Raw genomic sequence first — 13,941 nt, forward strand, 5'->3', positions numbered from 1 at the left:
TAAAACAACAACAAATTAAAAGCAAAACAAAACAACAACAAAAAAAGGAGGTGGAGGAGGAGGAGGTGGTGGTGGAGGAGAGAGAGGAGGGGCAGCAGCAGCGGCAGCAGCAGCAAGGATGGAGTCAGTACCCGTCCCAGTCCCAGGTGAGCGCATTTGGATCTGGGTTCTGGCTCAACCCACTTAATGCCCCAATCGGAAGTTTTCTACAGGTTGTGCGGACAGGAAAGTTTAAATAGAGTTTATCAGAAGCCAGGTGGTCATTCTCTACCCTCTCTCTCTAGCTTGGACCCAAAGAACAAAGGCACATGAGAGGAGAAAGGTGACCAGCTGGACGATGACGGTCACGTCCAATTAGACCCTCTTGTCTTCGGCTCTCTTGTCTTGAGAGTGGGTTTAATTTTTTTTTTTTTTTTTTTAATTTATATAAGAAGGAGCTCTTAAAGGAGAGCCACCTCCACCCTCAGGTATCCATCACTCAGCTCCAGCGCGCCTGGGAAAACCGCCCCGAAAGTCCAAGAGGAAGCTCAGAGTTGTAACGGCCGCGGAGACAGCTAGGCGGTGACGCAAGGTCCAGTCCAGATTGCCAGACCCGGGGCGGGAGAGAGGATCCTTGTAGGTTTCGGAGGTGGGGGGCCTGCACTCCATTGTTCATTCCGGGCCAATCAGGGTTGGCCCACTTCCTCCCAGCCAATCTCCCTTCACCCCCAGCCTCCCACCCAACCCACCCCGCCCATCAGCCCCCGGTCCCCATCACCTCCCCCGCATCCCCGGCAGTTCTGGGGAAGCTTCGTGACGCCACAGGTCCCGCCCCCAGCTCCGGCCCGGGGCGAGTGCGTGTTGACGTCATGCTGCGTGCGGGCCGGTGCGGAATCGCTCCTTCAACTCCGCGGGGCAGTAGGAGTTAGTTAGCAAAGAGCCGAGGCCGAACGCGCGACCCTCGTCCTTCTGCCCCTGGCCGCACACTTGGCGCACATCTCTTTTTCTGCATGGTGGATATTATTTTTCATTATCCTTTTCTGGGTGCTATGGGTGATCATTCCAAGAGTAAGTCTTTCTGTGTGTGTGTGGGGTGGGGTGTGTGTGTGTGCTTAATATGCAAAATTTCTAATGCAAAAAAATGTTTAGTGGATTCTACAAGTGGCTTCTGTTTGTCAGGATAGTTTAAGAGAGGAAAAACGAATGCATATCTCCTGCAGGACTGCTTATCTTTGGGAATCCTGTTGTTTTATTTTATAAGTAAACACTGTTTCTCAAGCCGGCTGGGATGACTTCGGGCTGCGAAATCTGCTTCTGTTTTGCGCAAAGGCAATTAGGTTTGATTTAGGGATGTGGGCCTTTTTTTTTTTTTTTTTTTTTTTTTGGTGGTTGTTTGCCTTTCGGTGTTTCAAAGCTAGGAAGCTTTCTCTCGCTTGCTCTGGGATATTTAAACTAAGAAATGTCTGAGAGGATGAGCCGGGACTGCCGAAAGACGATGTGTCTGTGTTGGGATAGGAGGCAGCCGCTGTGAGTGGGAGTGTGTGAGCGGAAATGCCGGGACAGCACCGTTAGGTGTTGATGTCCAGGCTACCGCAGTGCCTGTGTATTTACTCTCTTCTTAGTTTCGTGTTAGCGTTTAGTTTCAAGACACGTCGACAAAACGACTGTGATTAATGAATGTACTAGCGAAATATTTGGGGGTAGGGGACAGAAGAAACCTTAAGCAATCCAGAAGATACTGGTTTTTCGTTTCCAATGCTCTGGACCTTTAGAGAGCTCATCACTTTTCCTTATGGTCGCAAGTCTTGAAAGAAAGCGAGAGAGCGAGCGGGTTGGGTTGGGGCTGGAGTGGCCGAGGCCGGCCGGGATCCGGGCAGTCAGGCCTGACGCGGCCCCGCGCCCTTCCCCGGCAGAGAAGCCCGGGACGGCCATGTGCGTGGGCTGCGGGAGTCAGATCCACGACCAGTTTATCCTGCGGGTGTCGCCCGACCTCGAGTGGCACGCCGCCTGCCTCAAGTGCGCCGAGTGCAGCCAGTACCTGGACGAGACGTGCACGTGCTTCGTGAGAGACGGGAAGACCTACTGCAAGCGGGACTATGTGAGGTGAGGCCGGCGGGAACGCGGGCTGGGCCACCGCGCGCCGGGGCTGGGGATGGCGGCCTGCCCGCGCGCCCCGGCCCTGCCCGGTGAGAAGGCCATCCTCATCCCGCATAGGTGCCGCAGCGCGCCCCCGGGCCCGGGAATGCCCGCAGGCGGGTCACCGCAGTCCCCTGGTGGGCCACAAACTGTCCTGGGCGCGCGCCGGGGCCGGTAGCAGCCGGGGAGATGAGGGCGGCCGCAGGCCCAGCGCTGACACCGCTGCGCCTTGGGCCCGCAGGCTGTTCGGCATCAAGTGCGCCAAGTGCCAGGTGGGCTTCAGCAGCAGCGACCTGGTGATGAGGGCGCGGGACAGCGTGTATCACATCGAGTGCTTCCGCTGCTCCGTGTGCAGCCGCCAGCTGCTGCCTGGGGACGAGTTCTCGCTGCGGGAGCACGAGCTGCTCTGCCGCGCAGACCACGGCCTCCTGCTCGAGCGCGCCGCTGCAGGCAGCCCGCGCAGCCCCGGCCCGCTCCCCGGCTCCCGCGGCCTGCATCTGCCAGGTAAGCGCGGGGCCTGCGCCGGGGTGAGCGGGGTGTGCTTGCGTGCTTGTGTCCCTAACGAGAAGTTGTCAGTTGTGTGTGGTTGGGTCTGCCGGGATAGTGTTTTTCTGTATTAGTGCGGAACTGTGTGCTGGGAACAAGGTTGTGTGTGTTCTTGTGTGCCCGGGAGAAACTGCGCGTGCATATGAGTGAGCACGGGGAATTGTGCAGAATCGTGTTCTCCATGACCAGGAACATGCAGGGCACAGTGCTAGGAGCAGAATAGTGGATGACAACAGGGAATATGAAGTGGTGTCCGTCTTGGGGCTTGTATTAGGAATTTCTTGGAGGAATATGTGTTATTGTCAGAGGGGAAGGTTTGCTCAGGGGTATTTGTGTAAGTAACGCAGCTCCCAACTGGGAGCTGGGCAGGGACTTGGTCAGCCAGGAGCCAAGAACCCAACAAAGAGGGGTTTTTGCCGTCTTGTTTTAAGGCCCAGTTTGATGAACAATTTAGCCAGGTTCTTCTGGGGAAGGGGGAGTGTTATCAATGCATATTGGACTCTCACTGGAATATTCTGGGTCCTAATCAGTAGCTGCCCAGAGATGGGGTCTGAGTGTATAATGGGCAGGTAGGGCTGAACAGAAACAGTGGTGCCTCCGCCCCAAGCAGGGCAGTTTCCCCCAGGTAGCCATAGGCCTGCAGCACAGATCCGCAGACCAGGCTGGGCCTCTCGGTGCTGTGTGGCCTTGCCCCACTCCTCCCCTCTCTGGATCTCCACTTCCTCCCTATAGAAAGAGGAAATTGGGCTGGATGGGCTATTTATAAATATTTGTCCAGATCTAGAAATGCGTAGAGGGGAACATAAACCTAAATGGTGCAGTATAGATCCAAGGTGTGTAGGTCGGGAATGTAGAATGGAGATGTGAAATGGGAGGAAGCGGGTATTCAGTGCACCCCCATCTGGGATCTTGGAGAGGCTCCCCTTTGTTTGTTTCGGGCTTCAGGCTGCAGGCTCTGGAATCAGTCACTGTTTCCCCGGGATGGAGAGAACCTGGGGCCAAGCGAGGAGAGTGCCAGCGACTGCTCACCAGCGTGGTGGGTGGGAGGCCACTGGGCTGGGGAACCTGGAGCCTTGAGGAAGGAGACCGGGGCGGAAGCCCAAGGGCCGGCAGGAAGGAACTGTTGCAGGCCCTGGAGGCCCGTCCATAACCCTGGATGAGTCTTCTACACATGTACCCTTCTACACATGTGCCCTGTCCAAATGGGCTCTGAAGGAGGGAAGGGCCCTCGTAGGCCCCCAGGATATGCGCACCTCCCACCCAGTCCCCTGAGCAGCACCTCGCCCCCAGTCCACGTCGTTCCCTTTCCCTCTCCAGAGTCCTGGGCGAGCCTTTTTCCTCTTCCTCTGAAACTCCGACTTCTTCCGGAGGGCTTCGCTCGTTCCGAGGGTCCTGTGACTGGAAGAGGCACATCCCTGAGCGGCCACTCACTCCCCGCAGCGGCCTGTCGCCGAGCTCCCTCGCCCTGCTTGAGCTCGGGAGAGATCGCTGCGGGGCAGTCCGGCCCGGGAGCGAGAGAAAGAACGAAAATGCACAGCTCTCTCCGCGTAAGGCGAACAGATGGAGAGGAAGACGAACAATTAAACGAAATAAACAAAATAAAACAGAAACGAAATCGGGCCCCGGGGGGCTCGGCCGCCCTGAGGTTGGGCTCCGGGCGGGTGGGTGGCGGCCCCTCGCTAACCTCTGGCCCCACCCTGTCCTGGCAGATGCTGGGTCGGGCCGGCAGCCCGCGTTGCGCCCGCACGTGCACAAGCAGACGGAGAAGACGACCCGCGTGCGGACTGTGCTGAACGAGAAGCAGCTGCACACTCTGCGGACCTGCTACGCCGCCAACCCGCGGCCCGACGCTCTCATGAAGGAGCAGCTGGTGGAGATGACCGGCCTGAGCCCGCGGGTCATCCGCGTCTGGTTCCAGAACAAGCGCTGCAAGGACAAGAAGAAATCCATTCTCATGAAGCAGCTGCAGCAGCAGCAGCACAGCGACAAGACGGTGAGCGGCCGCGGGGCCGAAGGCTCGAGTTGGGTGGGGCCTGCGCTTCCGCCGCGGTATCTGTGTGCCCTTTTCTGGGCGAGCCCTGGGAGATCCAGGGAGAACTGGGCGCTCCAGATGGTGTATGTCTGTACCTTCAGAGCTAGGCTTCCCTTGGATTTGGGGCTTCCTATTTTGTCTGGGATCGGGGTTTCTCCTTGCCCCAGGTGCAGCCCCGCGTTGCGGGTCCCGGGCGCTGCGCGGAGCCCGGGGCCGCATGGCTGTGCGCAGCGCCCGCCAGTCGGGCTGGTGGGTTGTGTCCCTCTGTCCGCAGCTGCAGAAGGGTGGGAGTGCAGGCCTTGCCTTTCCTCACCGGGTGGTTGGCTCCCAGCACCGAGGCTGACCTATCGTGGCAAGTTTGCAGCCCCCGCAGATCCCCAGTGGAGAAAGGGCTCTTCCGATGCGGTCGAGTGTGCACCTCCCCGCAAAGTAATGCAGACCCTAAATCACTCAGGGCCTGGAGCTCCAGTCTCAAAGGTGGCACAAAAGGCCAGACCTAACTCGAGCACCCAAGGCCTTCTGCTTGCCCCACAGAGCCTTCAGGGACTGACCGGGACGCCCCTGGTGGCGGGCAGCCCCATCCGCCATGAGAACGCTGTGCAGGGCAGCGCAGTGGAGGTGCAGACGTACCAGCCGCCGTGGAAGGCGCTCAGCGAATTTGCCCTCCAGAGCGACCTGGACCAACCCGCCTTCCAGCAGCTGGTGAGGCCCTGCCCTACCCGCCCCGACCTCGGTACTCTGCGGGTTGGGGATTTAGCCACTTAGCCTGGCAGAGAGGGGAGGGGGTAGCCTTGGGCTGAGGGGCTGGGGACAGCCCTAGGCGGTGGGGGAGGGGGAACAGTGGCGGGCTCTGAAACCTCACCTCGGCCCATTACGCACCCTAAACCAGGTCTCCCTGGATTAAAGTGCGCACAAGAGAGGTCGCAGAATTAACCAACCCGCTCCCCCCGCCCTAATCCCGCCCTGCGTGCGCCTGGGGACCTGGCCTCCTCCTCCGCTGGGCTTGCTCTCAGCCGGCGACCGGTCCCCAAGGGACATTCCCCGACTCGGAGCACGCGGCCCTGGAGCACCAGCTCGGGTGCCTCTTCACCTGCCTCTTCTCGGTGTTTCCGCTGCCCCAGGTCTCCTTCTCCGAATCCGGCTCCCTTGGCAACTCCTCCGGCAGCGACGTGACCTCCCTGTCCTCGCAGCTCCCGGACACCCCCAACAGTATGGTGCCGAGTCCCGTGGAGACGTGAGGGGGACCCCTCCCTCCCAGCCCGCGGACCTCGCATGCTCCCTGCATGAGACACCCATGCTCAGGCCATTCCAGTTCCGAAAGCTCTCTCGCCTTCGTGATTATTCTATTGTTATTTATGAGAGAGGACCGAGAGAAACGGTCTGGACAGCCCAAGGTGCCAGGATGCAACCTCCTTTCACCAGACGGCAGACCCCTGCTCCAAGGACTCTTTACTTTTTAAAAACCAGAATTTGGGATTTACCAGAGTTAGCTCTGCCCTCTCCTCTCCGCGTGGCCGCCGCTCTGTCCCTCCACGCCCCACCTGTATCCCCACCTCGGCCGGCCCCGAGCTCGCCCACGTGGACCCCCGCCCTGCCCCCGCTCCGCGCTCCCTGGCGTCTTCGCCTGGGCTCTAGCGGGGAAGAGGAAGGGGATAACTCAGAGGAACAGACACTCAAACTCCCAAAGCGCATGATTGCTGGGAAACAGTAGAAACCAGACTGGCCTTGAAAGTGTTTTAAGTTATTCCACGGAGGACAGAGTGTGTGAGCCTTTGCCGAACAAACAAACGTAAGTTATTGTTATTTATTGTGAGAACAGCCAGTTCATAATGGGACTCGTATTTTGATCTTAATAAAAAATAATAACCCGGTGTGACGCCGCTCCCGTGTGCTGTTGGCGCGGCAGGAGTGCCGGAGGAGGCAAGTCCACAGGTCTGGCTGGCGTCGGCTGCCGGGGCTCCGCGTGCTGCGGGCGGGGCGGGCCGGGTGGGGATTGGGCGCGGCCGAGGGGTGGGCTGGGCGCATGCGCGCTGAGGCCCTCGCAGAAGCAGGCATGCCCCACTGGCGACCCCTGGGCAACTGGCGGCGGAGACCCGCGGGCAGGAGGCGGGACTCATTTAGGCGGGAAACCTGCAGCGCTCGTGGCAGCTGAGCGGCGGACTCCGGCCTAGGGTCATGCCGGCAAGGGCGTGCCCCGCTCCTGGAACCGGCCTTGGCATGGCGCCCGCCGAGCTCCTAGCCCCACTCTCGTTCGGCGCTGCCGGCCCTCCCGGCGCTTCCTTCCCCGGCGGTCCGCGGCTCTGGGTGAGGCTCGAAGCCCCGCGCGCTGCCTCTGGCCCTGCGGCCCAGCAGCAAGGCCGACCTCGGCCAGACCGGGCGGCCGTGACGGGCCTTGCTGCGCTCTGTTCCCGGAGTGGATGCGCGACGTGATCAATCCGCGGCATTTATTAATTCCCCAGTCTAGACAGAGGCGGGGCCGGGCGGCGGCTGCTTATCTGCGTTTGGCATCACCTGCAAGCGATACACCGAGGGGCCGCAACGAGCCCCCGCTAGGAGGGCGGCTGCCGGGAAAATAAGTCCACCCAGAACCAGTCTGGCGTGTCCTTGGTTTATTTTCTTTCCAGACCGAAGTGGAGGGGGTCGGGGGTGGCCCGGGTGGGAGGGGGGCTGGGAATGGCCCCTGGATATGCCGTGCCCAGGTCACTTGGTGTGACATTTCAAACCCCTGCTACTTGTTTTCTTGAAAACCGGCTTTAGTGATCGCAGGAAATAACCGAGAGATACTGAATCTCCAGTAGGCCCCCGGGCAAGCGCGCACACACAAAAGCAAAAAACCCAAAAAGAAAGAAAGAAGAAGAAGAAAAAAACTCATGGAGGCTCAGGTTTTACTCTTCACAGATATTTAACCCTTTGGCAGCCTGGGACAGTTCTTTTCCAAGACCAGCCTTCACCGCTGTTGTAAGAACCTCTGGCGTTGAGTTGCCGTTTCCTGGTCCCCGAGTTAAGGGACCCACAAGCGTATCCTTTGTCCAAGGTTGTTTTTAAAGTGGGCAACGCCCTCACTGGGTAGGCGATGGTTGCCATTTTAGCTTAGGTAGAGGCTGGCAAGGAAAACGTGTCAGGGGGGCCAGGTAGTCTTTAGAGAAGTAGGTGCCTTCTGTTAACCATGGCTACTTGGATGGCCAGAAGCCACTGTGGGTTTTTCAGCAGCGCTTTTGGCAGAATTCCTTCACACTCCCACCACCCCACTTCCAGATGATAGAAGGCTTGCTGGCAATTACTGAAAGAAAATGGGAGGAGGTGGGAAAATGGAGCTGCATTTATATTTTACTTCCTGAATGTCAAGGTGACGCTAGCACAAATATTAAAGGGGACATTCCCCTTCTTTGGGATATAGGAAATGGTGCTGCAAACTTAGAGATAAGGCAAGAGATACGCAGAGTTAATGAGGACCAGCTTTACCTCTCAAGTGCCCAGAAATGGCTTTAATAATCAGGTCTGGGTTCTTTGAGGCTTCCTTCCTTTAACTTAGACCATTCCTTCCCAAACAAATACAGATTTCTTTTACCTTCTGGCTGGCCATTAGACAGGGGGCTAAAACTTCCACTAAATCTCACTTTCAGAAACTTCTGATTTATCCAGAATATTTGGGTTTTCTTATTTTTTATTAAAAAGGAAATAACAGGTTATTGAATAAAGAATTTCATTAATGGTTAGCTCTGAATTTTTGCTTTTGATAGATTGCAGTGTTTTAACGCTATGAATGGAACCGTCTAACAGTTATCTCTTTCCTCATCATCCATGAATCAAAAATCGAATTTCTCTTTTTGATATTTATATGATTGTGTCTTTTTTGAATACTGGGAAGTTACTTAGATAAAAGTGGTTATTGTGTGTTAAGATTCCTGCATCTCTCTGTATCACTGTATAAAACATTACAAGCTTTTCTCTCCCATAATTGCTACCCACCTAAAGGGGTGCATCGTTTTCTCTCTGGGTTTCCAGGGAAAGGGTTCAACTCTGAAGCCTTATTACAATGGTCCCTAGTGAGGTGTCACATCTACGCTTGGTTAGTTACGTTAATAAATATCAGTTTTACTGGTTTCCAGGTCATCTTTAAACATCTTCTGTAATACAGTAGGGATTTCCCCGTAAATTAAATTACCTGTAACAATTACAAGTGTTGTATTTTATGCTTACTGAACTTTTAACATGAGATACCCAGTTGTGTAGTAAAAACTCAATTCAATAAAAGAGGCCATAGGTGGAAAGTGGGAGTTATTTAGCTAGATTCATAGAATATGATTTTCTCAGAAGACTTAACTATTAATTTGGATAGCTCTATGCAATTGAGGCAGGAAAGGGATTCCCAGACATGGAAAGTTTATGGCTGTAAGTTTTTACACAAAATTTAATACATATTGAAAGACTGCATAATTCTGGGAAATTCAGTCCCTGTGGCAGTATTCCCAACAAACTTTAATATTTAATGGATTGTGGAACAGAAATCAGGCTTTATGTTTTGAATGTGGAATAACAAAGCTCAATTTTGTCAGCTGCAAATACAGCATTTAAATGGATATTGTCTAAGATCGTTCTCTAGAAAATTTGAGGTTCTACCTCTTCTGCCTAGGGGAGGACATAGATGGCCACACATTTAGTTAACTGTGCTTTCTCATGGGTGTTCACCAAAGAGAGCAAGAGAATTAGCCAAATAGCAGCATGCTAGAGAGAGAAACAATGGATGAGTATCTGCAGAGAAGCTCCCAGTGGAGTGGTGATAAAAGCAGGAAATTCAGAGTTTATTAAGCTGATGCGGGAAAGATTAGAGGCTTTTAAATCGGGGTCTGATGGATGTAAAAGTAAACTTTCTTGAAAATACTGGGATTCAGTGCAGTTATGAGGATTGAGTGGCCAAGTACAGACTGGCACCTTGTTGATGGAGACTGTGCATGAAAGATGCAGATGAATAGAGCTAGGTTGAGAGTAGTAATGAGAGCAAGGGCACAACCAGGAAATACTCCATTGGGATCCAGATGTGGAGTTGGGTGGGGAGCGGCTCAATGTATAAAGCACATTCGGGGCCCCAGCAACAATCCTGCCAGAGAGGCGGGAGTGCGAGGTGAATCCAGCCATCTGCCTCGGTGCCTCCTGGTCCAGAAGGTCAGAGCTAGCGGGCAGTGGGTCAAGGCGTGAGCCCAGGGGCCGGCAGGAGCTCAGGAAGGCCGGTTCCCCGTTGGGAAAGAGCGTGTTTAAGGCGTGGTTTGAGAGTAGCCAACTGGAGACCCCCGGGTTCGGGCGTGGGGGGAGGGAGCAGGGACGAGGAAGTGGAAGAATAGGGGATTGTGAGGAGTAATTTCTTCCCAGATTATCGAGACTCAAGACTTCCCAGAGCGTGGCAAAGAGCCCTGGAAGAAATAACCCAGGAAGGCCGCGGTTGGACCGAGGCTTCCCGGGGCCAGGTTCAAGGTTCGAGGTGCCAGCCGCGCGACTGCTGGAGTCTGGAGGGCGGGAGAGTGGCCGGGCCCAAAGCTGCGGCTCTGACGTCCAGTTGCGCGTCTGGGGCTGCGTGTTCCGCAGAGCTCCGGGGGAAGGGAGCCGCTGCCGCTGCGGGGAATTGGCTTGGGCAACGCCGCTGAGCGTTCGAACGTCGCTGCCCCCGGGCCTCGGCAGCCTCTCCTACCTGACTCAAATTCTGGGCTGTAAAGCCGGGGCGAAGTTGTCGCTTTCACACCGAACACACCCAGTCGCACCGTCAACTTCACAGGCTGGGCCCAGCAGAGGCCTTTCGCCTCCGCCCAGCGGTCTCCGCTGCGGCCCCTCAGCCTCGGAAGAACCGGGGGGCGGCCCTCGCCCCGGGAGAAAGCAACCTGTGGCGGCACTGTGTCCTCGCAAGCTGCAACGAGACGCGGCTGCGCTCACCTGGGCGTTGCGCTCCTTCGAGCCCCGGAGAGTTTAGAAGCCGGAAAAGCCCAGGGAGCTGGAGCTTAAATTGTCCGGGCCGGGCCAGGGCGCCCGAAAGCAGCGAACTCGAGACTCCCAGGAACCGAGTGCGCCGGGAGGCACCGGGGCGCTCCCGGGCTGGAGCCGCGCAGGCTCCCGGCTGGGTGGGGCCTGGGTTTGCTTCTCACTCCTCCTCCTCTCCAGGACGAGGGGGCAATGAGACCGTTCAATTAAATGTTTAATTGCGAATTCTGGTATGCTTTCTGGGAGGTTAGTCACAGCTGTCTCAATTATTTATGGCTTCTGGCAAATTTCCGACCAGATAAGTATATTCTATTGTGAAGCGTCTTGCAGGAAATCTTATAAATACTTGATGATTCTTTTTAGCTGCAAGGATGCTGCGTCCACGCCTCGAGAGCGCGGGGCCAGCGAGCTTTGGGAACTCCTGTTCCAGGTGTGGAAGGAGCCTGCGGCCGACACCTGCCTCCTTCCCCGGGGTCGCTCGCTGGGCCCGCGACAGCCCCCGCCCGGGAGGAGCATTGGGGGCGCCAGGGGCCACCCCTCGGCCTCGCAGGCGCGGAGCTCAGCCCGGCCCTGCGGCTCCGGGAGTTGCTGAGCACCCGCGGCCGGCGGCTGGAGTCCTGGGTCTCGCTCCCCGGTGCCCGGCGGCGGAGTCGCCACGCGAGGCGGGAGGGGTGGCCCTAGAGCCCGTCCCTCTGGCTTGGAGCTGCCGGTCCCCGCCCTCGAGCCGGAGCGCGGCGCTGGAGACCCGCGGAGTGGGGTATTGGCTGGGCTGAGCCCCGGAGACGCCAGGGTCCCGCGGCGGCTGGGGCGCCGATCGCATAGGGAGGAGCTCGCTTTTTTTTTTTTTTTTTTTTTTTAACCAGACCTTTTAATTTTCTGTTTTCAAAGAAGTAAAATATAGCAAATATGTAACCCGGCAGCTCTGTGAGTCTCCAAATAAGAAGGGTCCAGAACACTAGGTGGGTAAGTTTGATTTTGAAAAACATAAAACTTCTGTATTTTCCAGTCCCTCCCCGCTCCGTAGTCTCCGAGTCGAATACATTTTCACATCTTTTTTTCCCAACCGGATCTTTTTTCTTGGTAATGTTTGATCATTATCTGACAGAAATTACTACTGATGTCACTCAGTGAACGGCTTAGCACTGACCGTGAGCTTAAGGTGGAGAAACGATGAGAACAAGACATGAAAAGGTCAACATCTCCAGGCAGACACTGAGAAGTGAACAGGAGTTGTGTGAAACTCATTCAGAACCATTTCGACCTTTTGTGTGACTTTTACTTCAGCGTTGCTTCATTTCACAACCATGAGAGAAAATACTCTAGGGTGATTCACTAGGACACATCTTTTTTATTACTAATTTTTACTTAGGAGAATAATTTCAGCTTGGCAATGCCAAGAGAGGTTCTCAGGCAGACCAATGAATACAATGCCCTAAGTTGATTTCAAATAGTCCCCAAAACATATTATGTAGTGAGAATGTAAAAGTGTTGCAAATATCTTTACCGTAGACCTTTAAAAGTTAAATTTAGAGCAGGTAAACTTTAATTAAGTCTTTATTTAAGATACTTCAAGGGGTGGAGTTAACATTTTTCTTTCAGATTCATATTTCCTTAACATGAAAAGTCAACAATAAAAACAGAATAAGTTATTTTATTACAAGAACAAAACAGACTTGCTAATTTTATGTCTACTTTCACCAATATTACAAATGCAAAGTATATATTATCATAAGATGAAAGTTATCAAACTCCAAGATATTTTGCATAAATGAAATACACTCAACTTGCAAAATTAGCAAGTAGAACATTCAAGTATCTACAGTCATTATAAATAGTGTAAAGTACATGCCATATCTACAGTGTGGGGAGAGTATAAATATGTGAAAATGAGTTCTTAAGGAACAATTAGAATGTTTGTTTGAACAATTTAAAATATTAACAAGGGTACTCAAATACAGAATCAACCAAAACATTTATTTTTTCTCTTTTTTCAAGAAAAACTGTCGAGCTTCTTCCCAGGCCTGCTGAGGAAATCTGTTAGCCAGCTCAAGATAGTCTTGGGAACCAAGGCATTTCCCTGAGGGGGAAAAAAAGAGAAAAAAGTGAAATAAAAGAGGGTTAAATTCTTTGAAGATTCATAAATTAAACTTATTTTGATATCTGAGTATAAAATGGAGATATCCACTTCAAATAAACCATGACACATTTTAGGTAAATAAGGTGATTGATCTATGTGTATCAATCTATCTGTAGTATAAAATATATGACATATTTTAACCACAATCCAGTTTGTGCTTTAACATATTCAGACATTAACTCTTACATAAATTACAAAAAAAGATGTTTTTGGACTCCACAATGAGAAAAAAATTAGCAACCAGGCAAGCACAGTGGTGCATGGCTGTAGTTCCAGCTATCTGGAAGGCTGCAGTAGGGGGACTGCTTAAGCCCAGGAGTTAGAGGCTATAGTTTGCTATGATCGCACCTGTGAGTAGTGACTGCACTCCAGGATAGGCAACATAGACCCTGTCTCAAAAAAAAAAAAAAAAAAAAAAAAAAGGTGAACAAACTAAAATGACAGTCCTATATTCTATCCTTAAGTTAGCCATGAAAGGGGAAAACTTTATGTAAATGATGACGTTTTCTGAAAGTCTATTTAATTTAAAACATGAATGTAGTTTAAGTATATCTTTAAAATTATTCAAATCTGGCACTGCCTATCTAACAAAGCAGTAGGAATGAATGATAGGAGCTTTACTGGCCAGTGGCATAGGTAAAGTAAACAATTGCAGCTAGACAGGCAGTGGGTATTTGAAAACCAAAATTCTTCCTGGGCAATAAGAATGTGGTGTTACCAAGAGCTGCTTTTATACTTAAAGGTTTACCTGGACAATGAACTCAAAATATCTTGAGACATTTTATGGGGACTTAATCTAGGCAAAAGGGGAACAAATAATCCAAGTTGCAAACTGGCAACTTAGTGAGGCATCATAATTTAAAAAAAAAAAAAAAAAAAAGCAACATATTATGAGCTGTCATTAACATAGTGATGACCCTTTCTGAGCAAAGGAGAGACCAATTCCCTATTTGCTGTTCTGTGAGTTAAGCCTACTGTAACTGGGGAAAGCATGAATATCAGGGAAGATGGTCCCTTGGAAAAGAAAGAAGGTTCACTTCCACAGGCCTCAGTCCACCAAGCAGACAGAGGCAGCTTCTGGGACTGTGTCTTCCAGACCATGTAACAAATTGTGACTCATCTTTATGATCAGGAGAAAGAGTAA

General features: G+C 53.0%; 2 protein-coding genes across 3 annotated transcripts in view; one reads left to right on the top strand and one right to left on the bottom strand.

The window, feature by feature from the left end:
- Nucleotides 1-829: 829 nt before the first annotated feature.
- On the top strand, nucleotides 830-6,564 carry ISL2 (ISL LIM homeobox 2). Its single transcript, XM_025390528.1, has 6 exons — nucleotides 830-1,047; nucleotides 1,893-2,082; nucleotides 2,357-2,619; nucleotides 4,371-4,654; nucleotides 5,228-5,395; nucleotides 5,815-6,564. The coding sequence occupies exons 1-6, from the start codon at nucleotides 990-992 to the stop codon at nucleotides 5,929-5,931; spliced, it is 1,080 nt and encodes a 359-aa protein (XP_025246313.1). The 5' UTR covers nucleotides 830-989; the 3' UTR covers nucleotides 5,932-6,564.
- Nucleotides 6,565-12,185: 5,621 nt separating this feature from the next.
- The window catches only part of SCAPER (S-phase cyclin A associated protein in the ER), a 583,444-nt gene continuing 581,688 nt past the window's right edge, over nucleotides 12,186-13,941 (bottom strand). Inside the window, exon 33 of one of the 2 annotated variants that reach the window (XM_025390645.1) lies at nucleotides 12,186-12,737. In XM_025390645.1, the coding sequence (XP_025246430.1) occupies nucleotides 12,634-12,737 (104 nt within the window). In that variant the 3' untranslated portion in view covers nucleotides 12,186-12,633. The remainder of the gene's footprint in view (nucleotides 12,738-13,941) is intronic. The other variant, XM_025390644.1, reaches the window with a different exon arrangement.

This window comes from Theropithecus gelada, chromosome 7a (assembly GCF_003255815.1).
Source record: "Theropithecus gelada isolate Dixy chromosome 7a, Tgel_1.0, whole genome shotgun sequence".
Taxonomy (NCBI): Eukaryota; Metazoa; Chordata; class Mammalia; order Primates; family Cercopithecidae; genus Theropithecus; species Theropithecus gelada.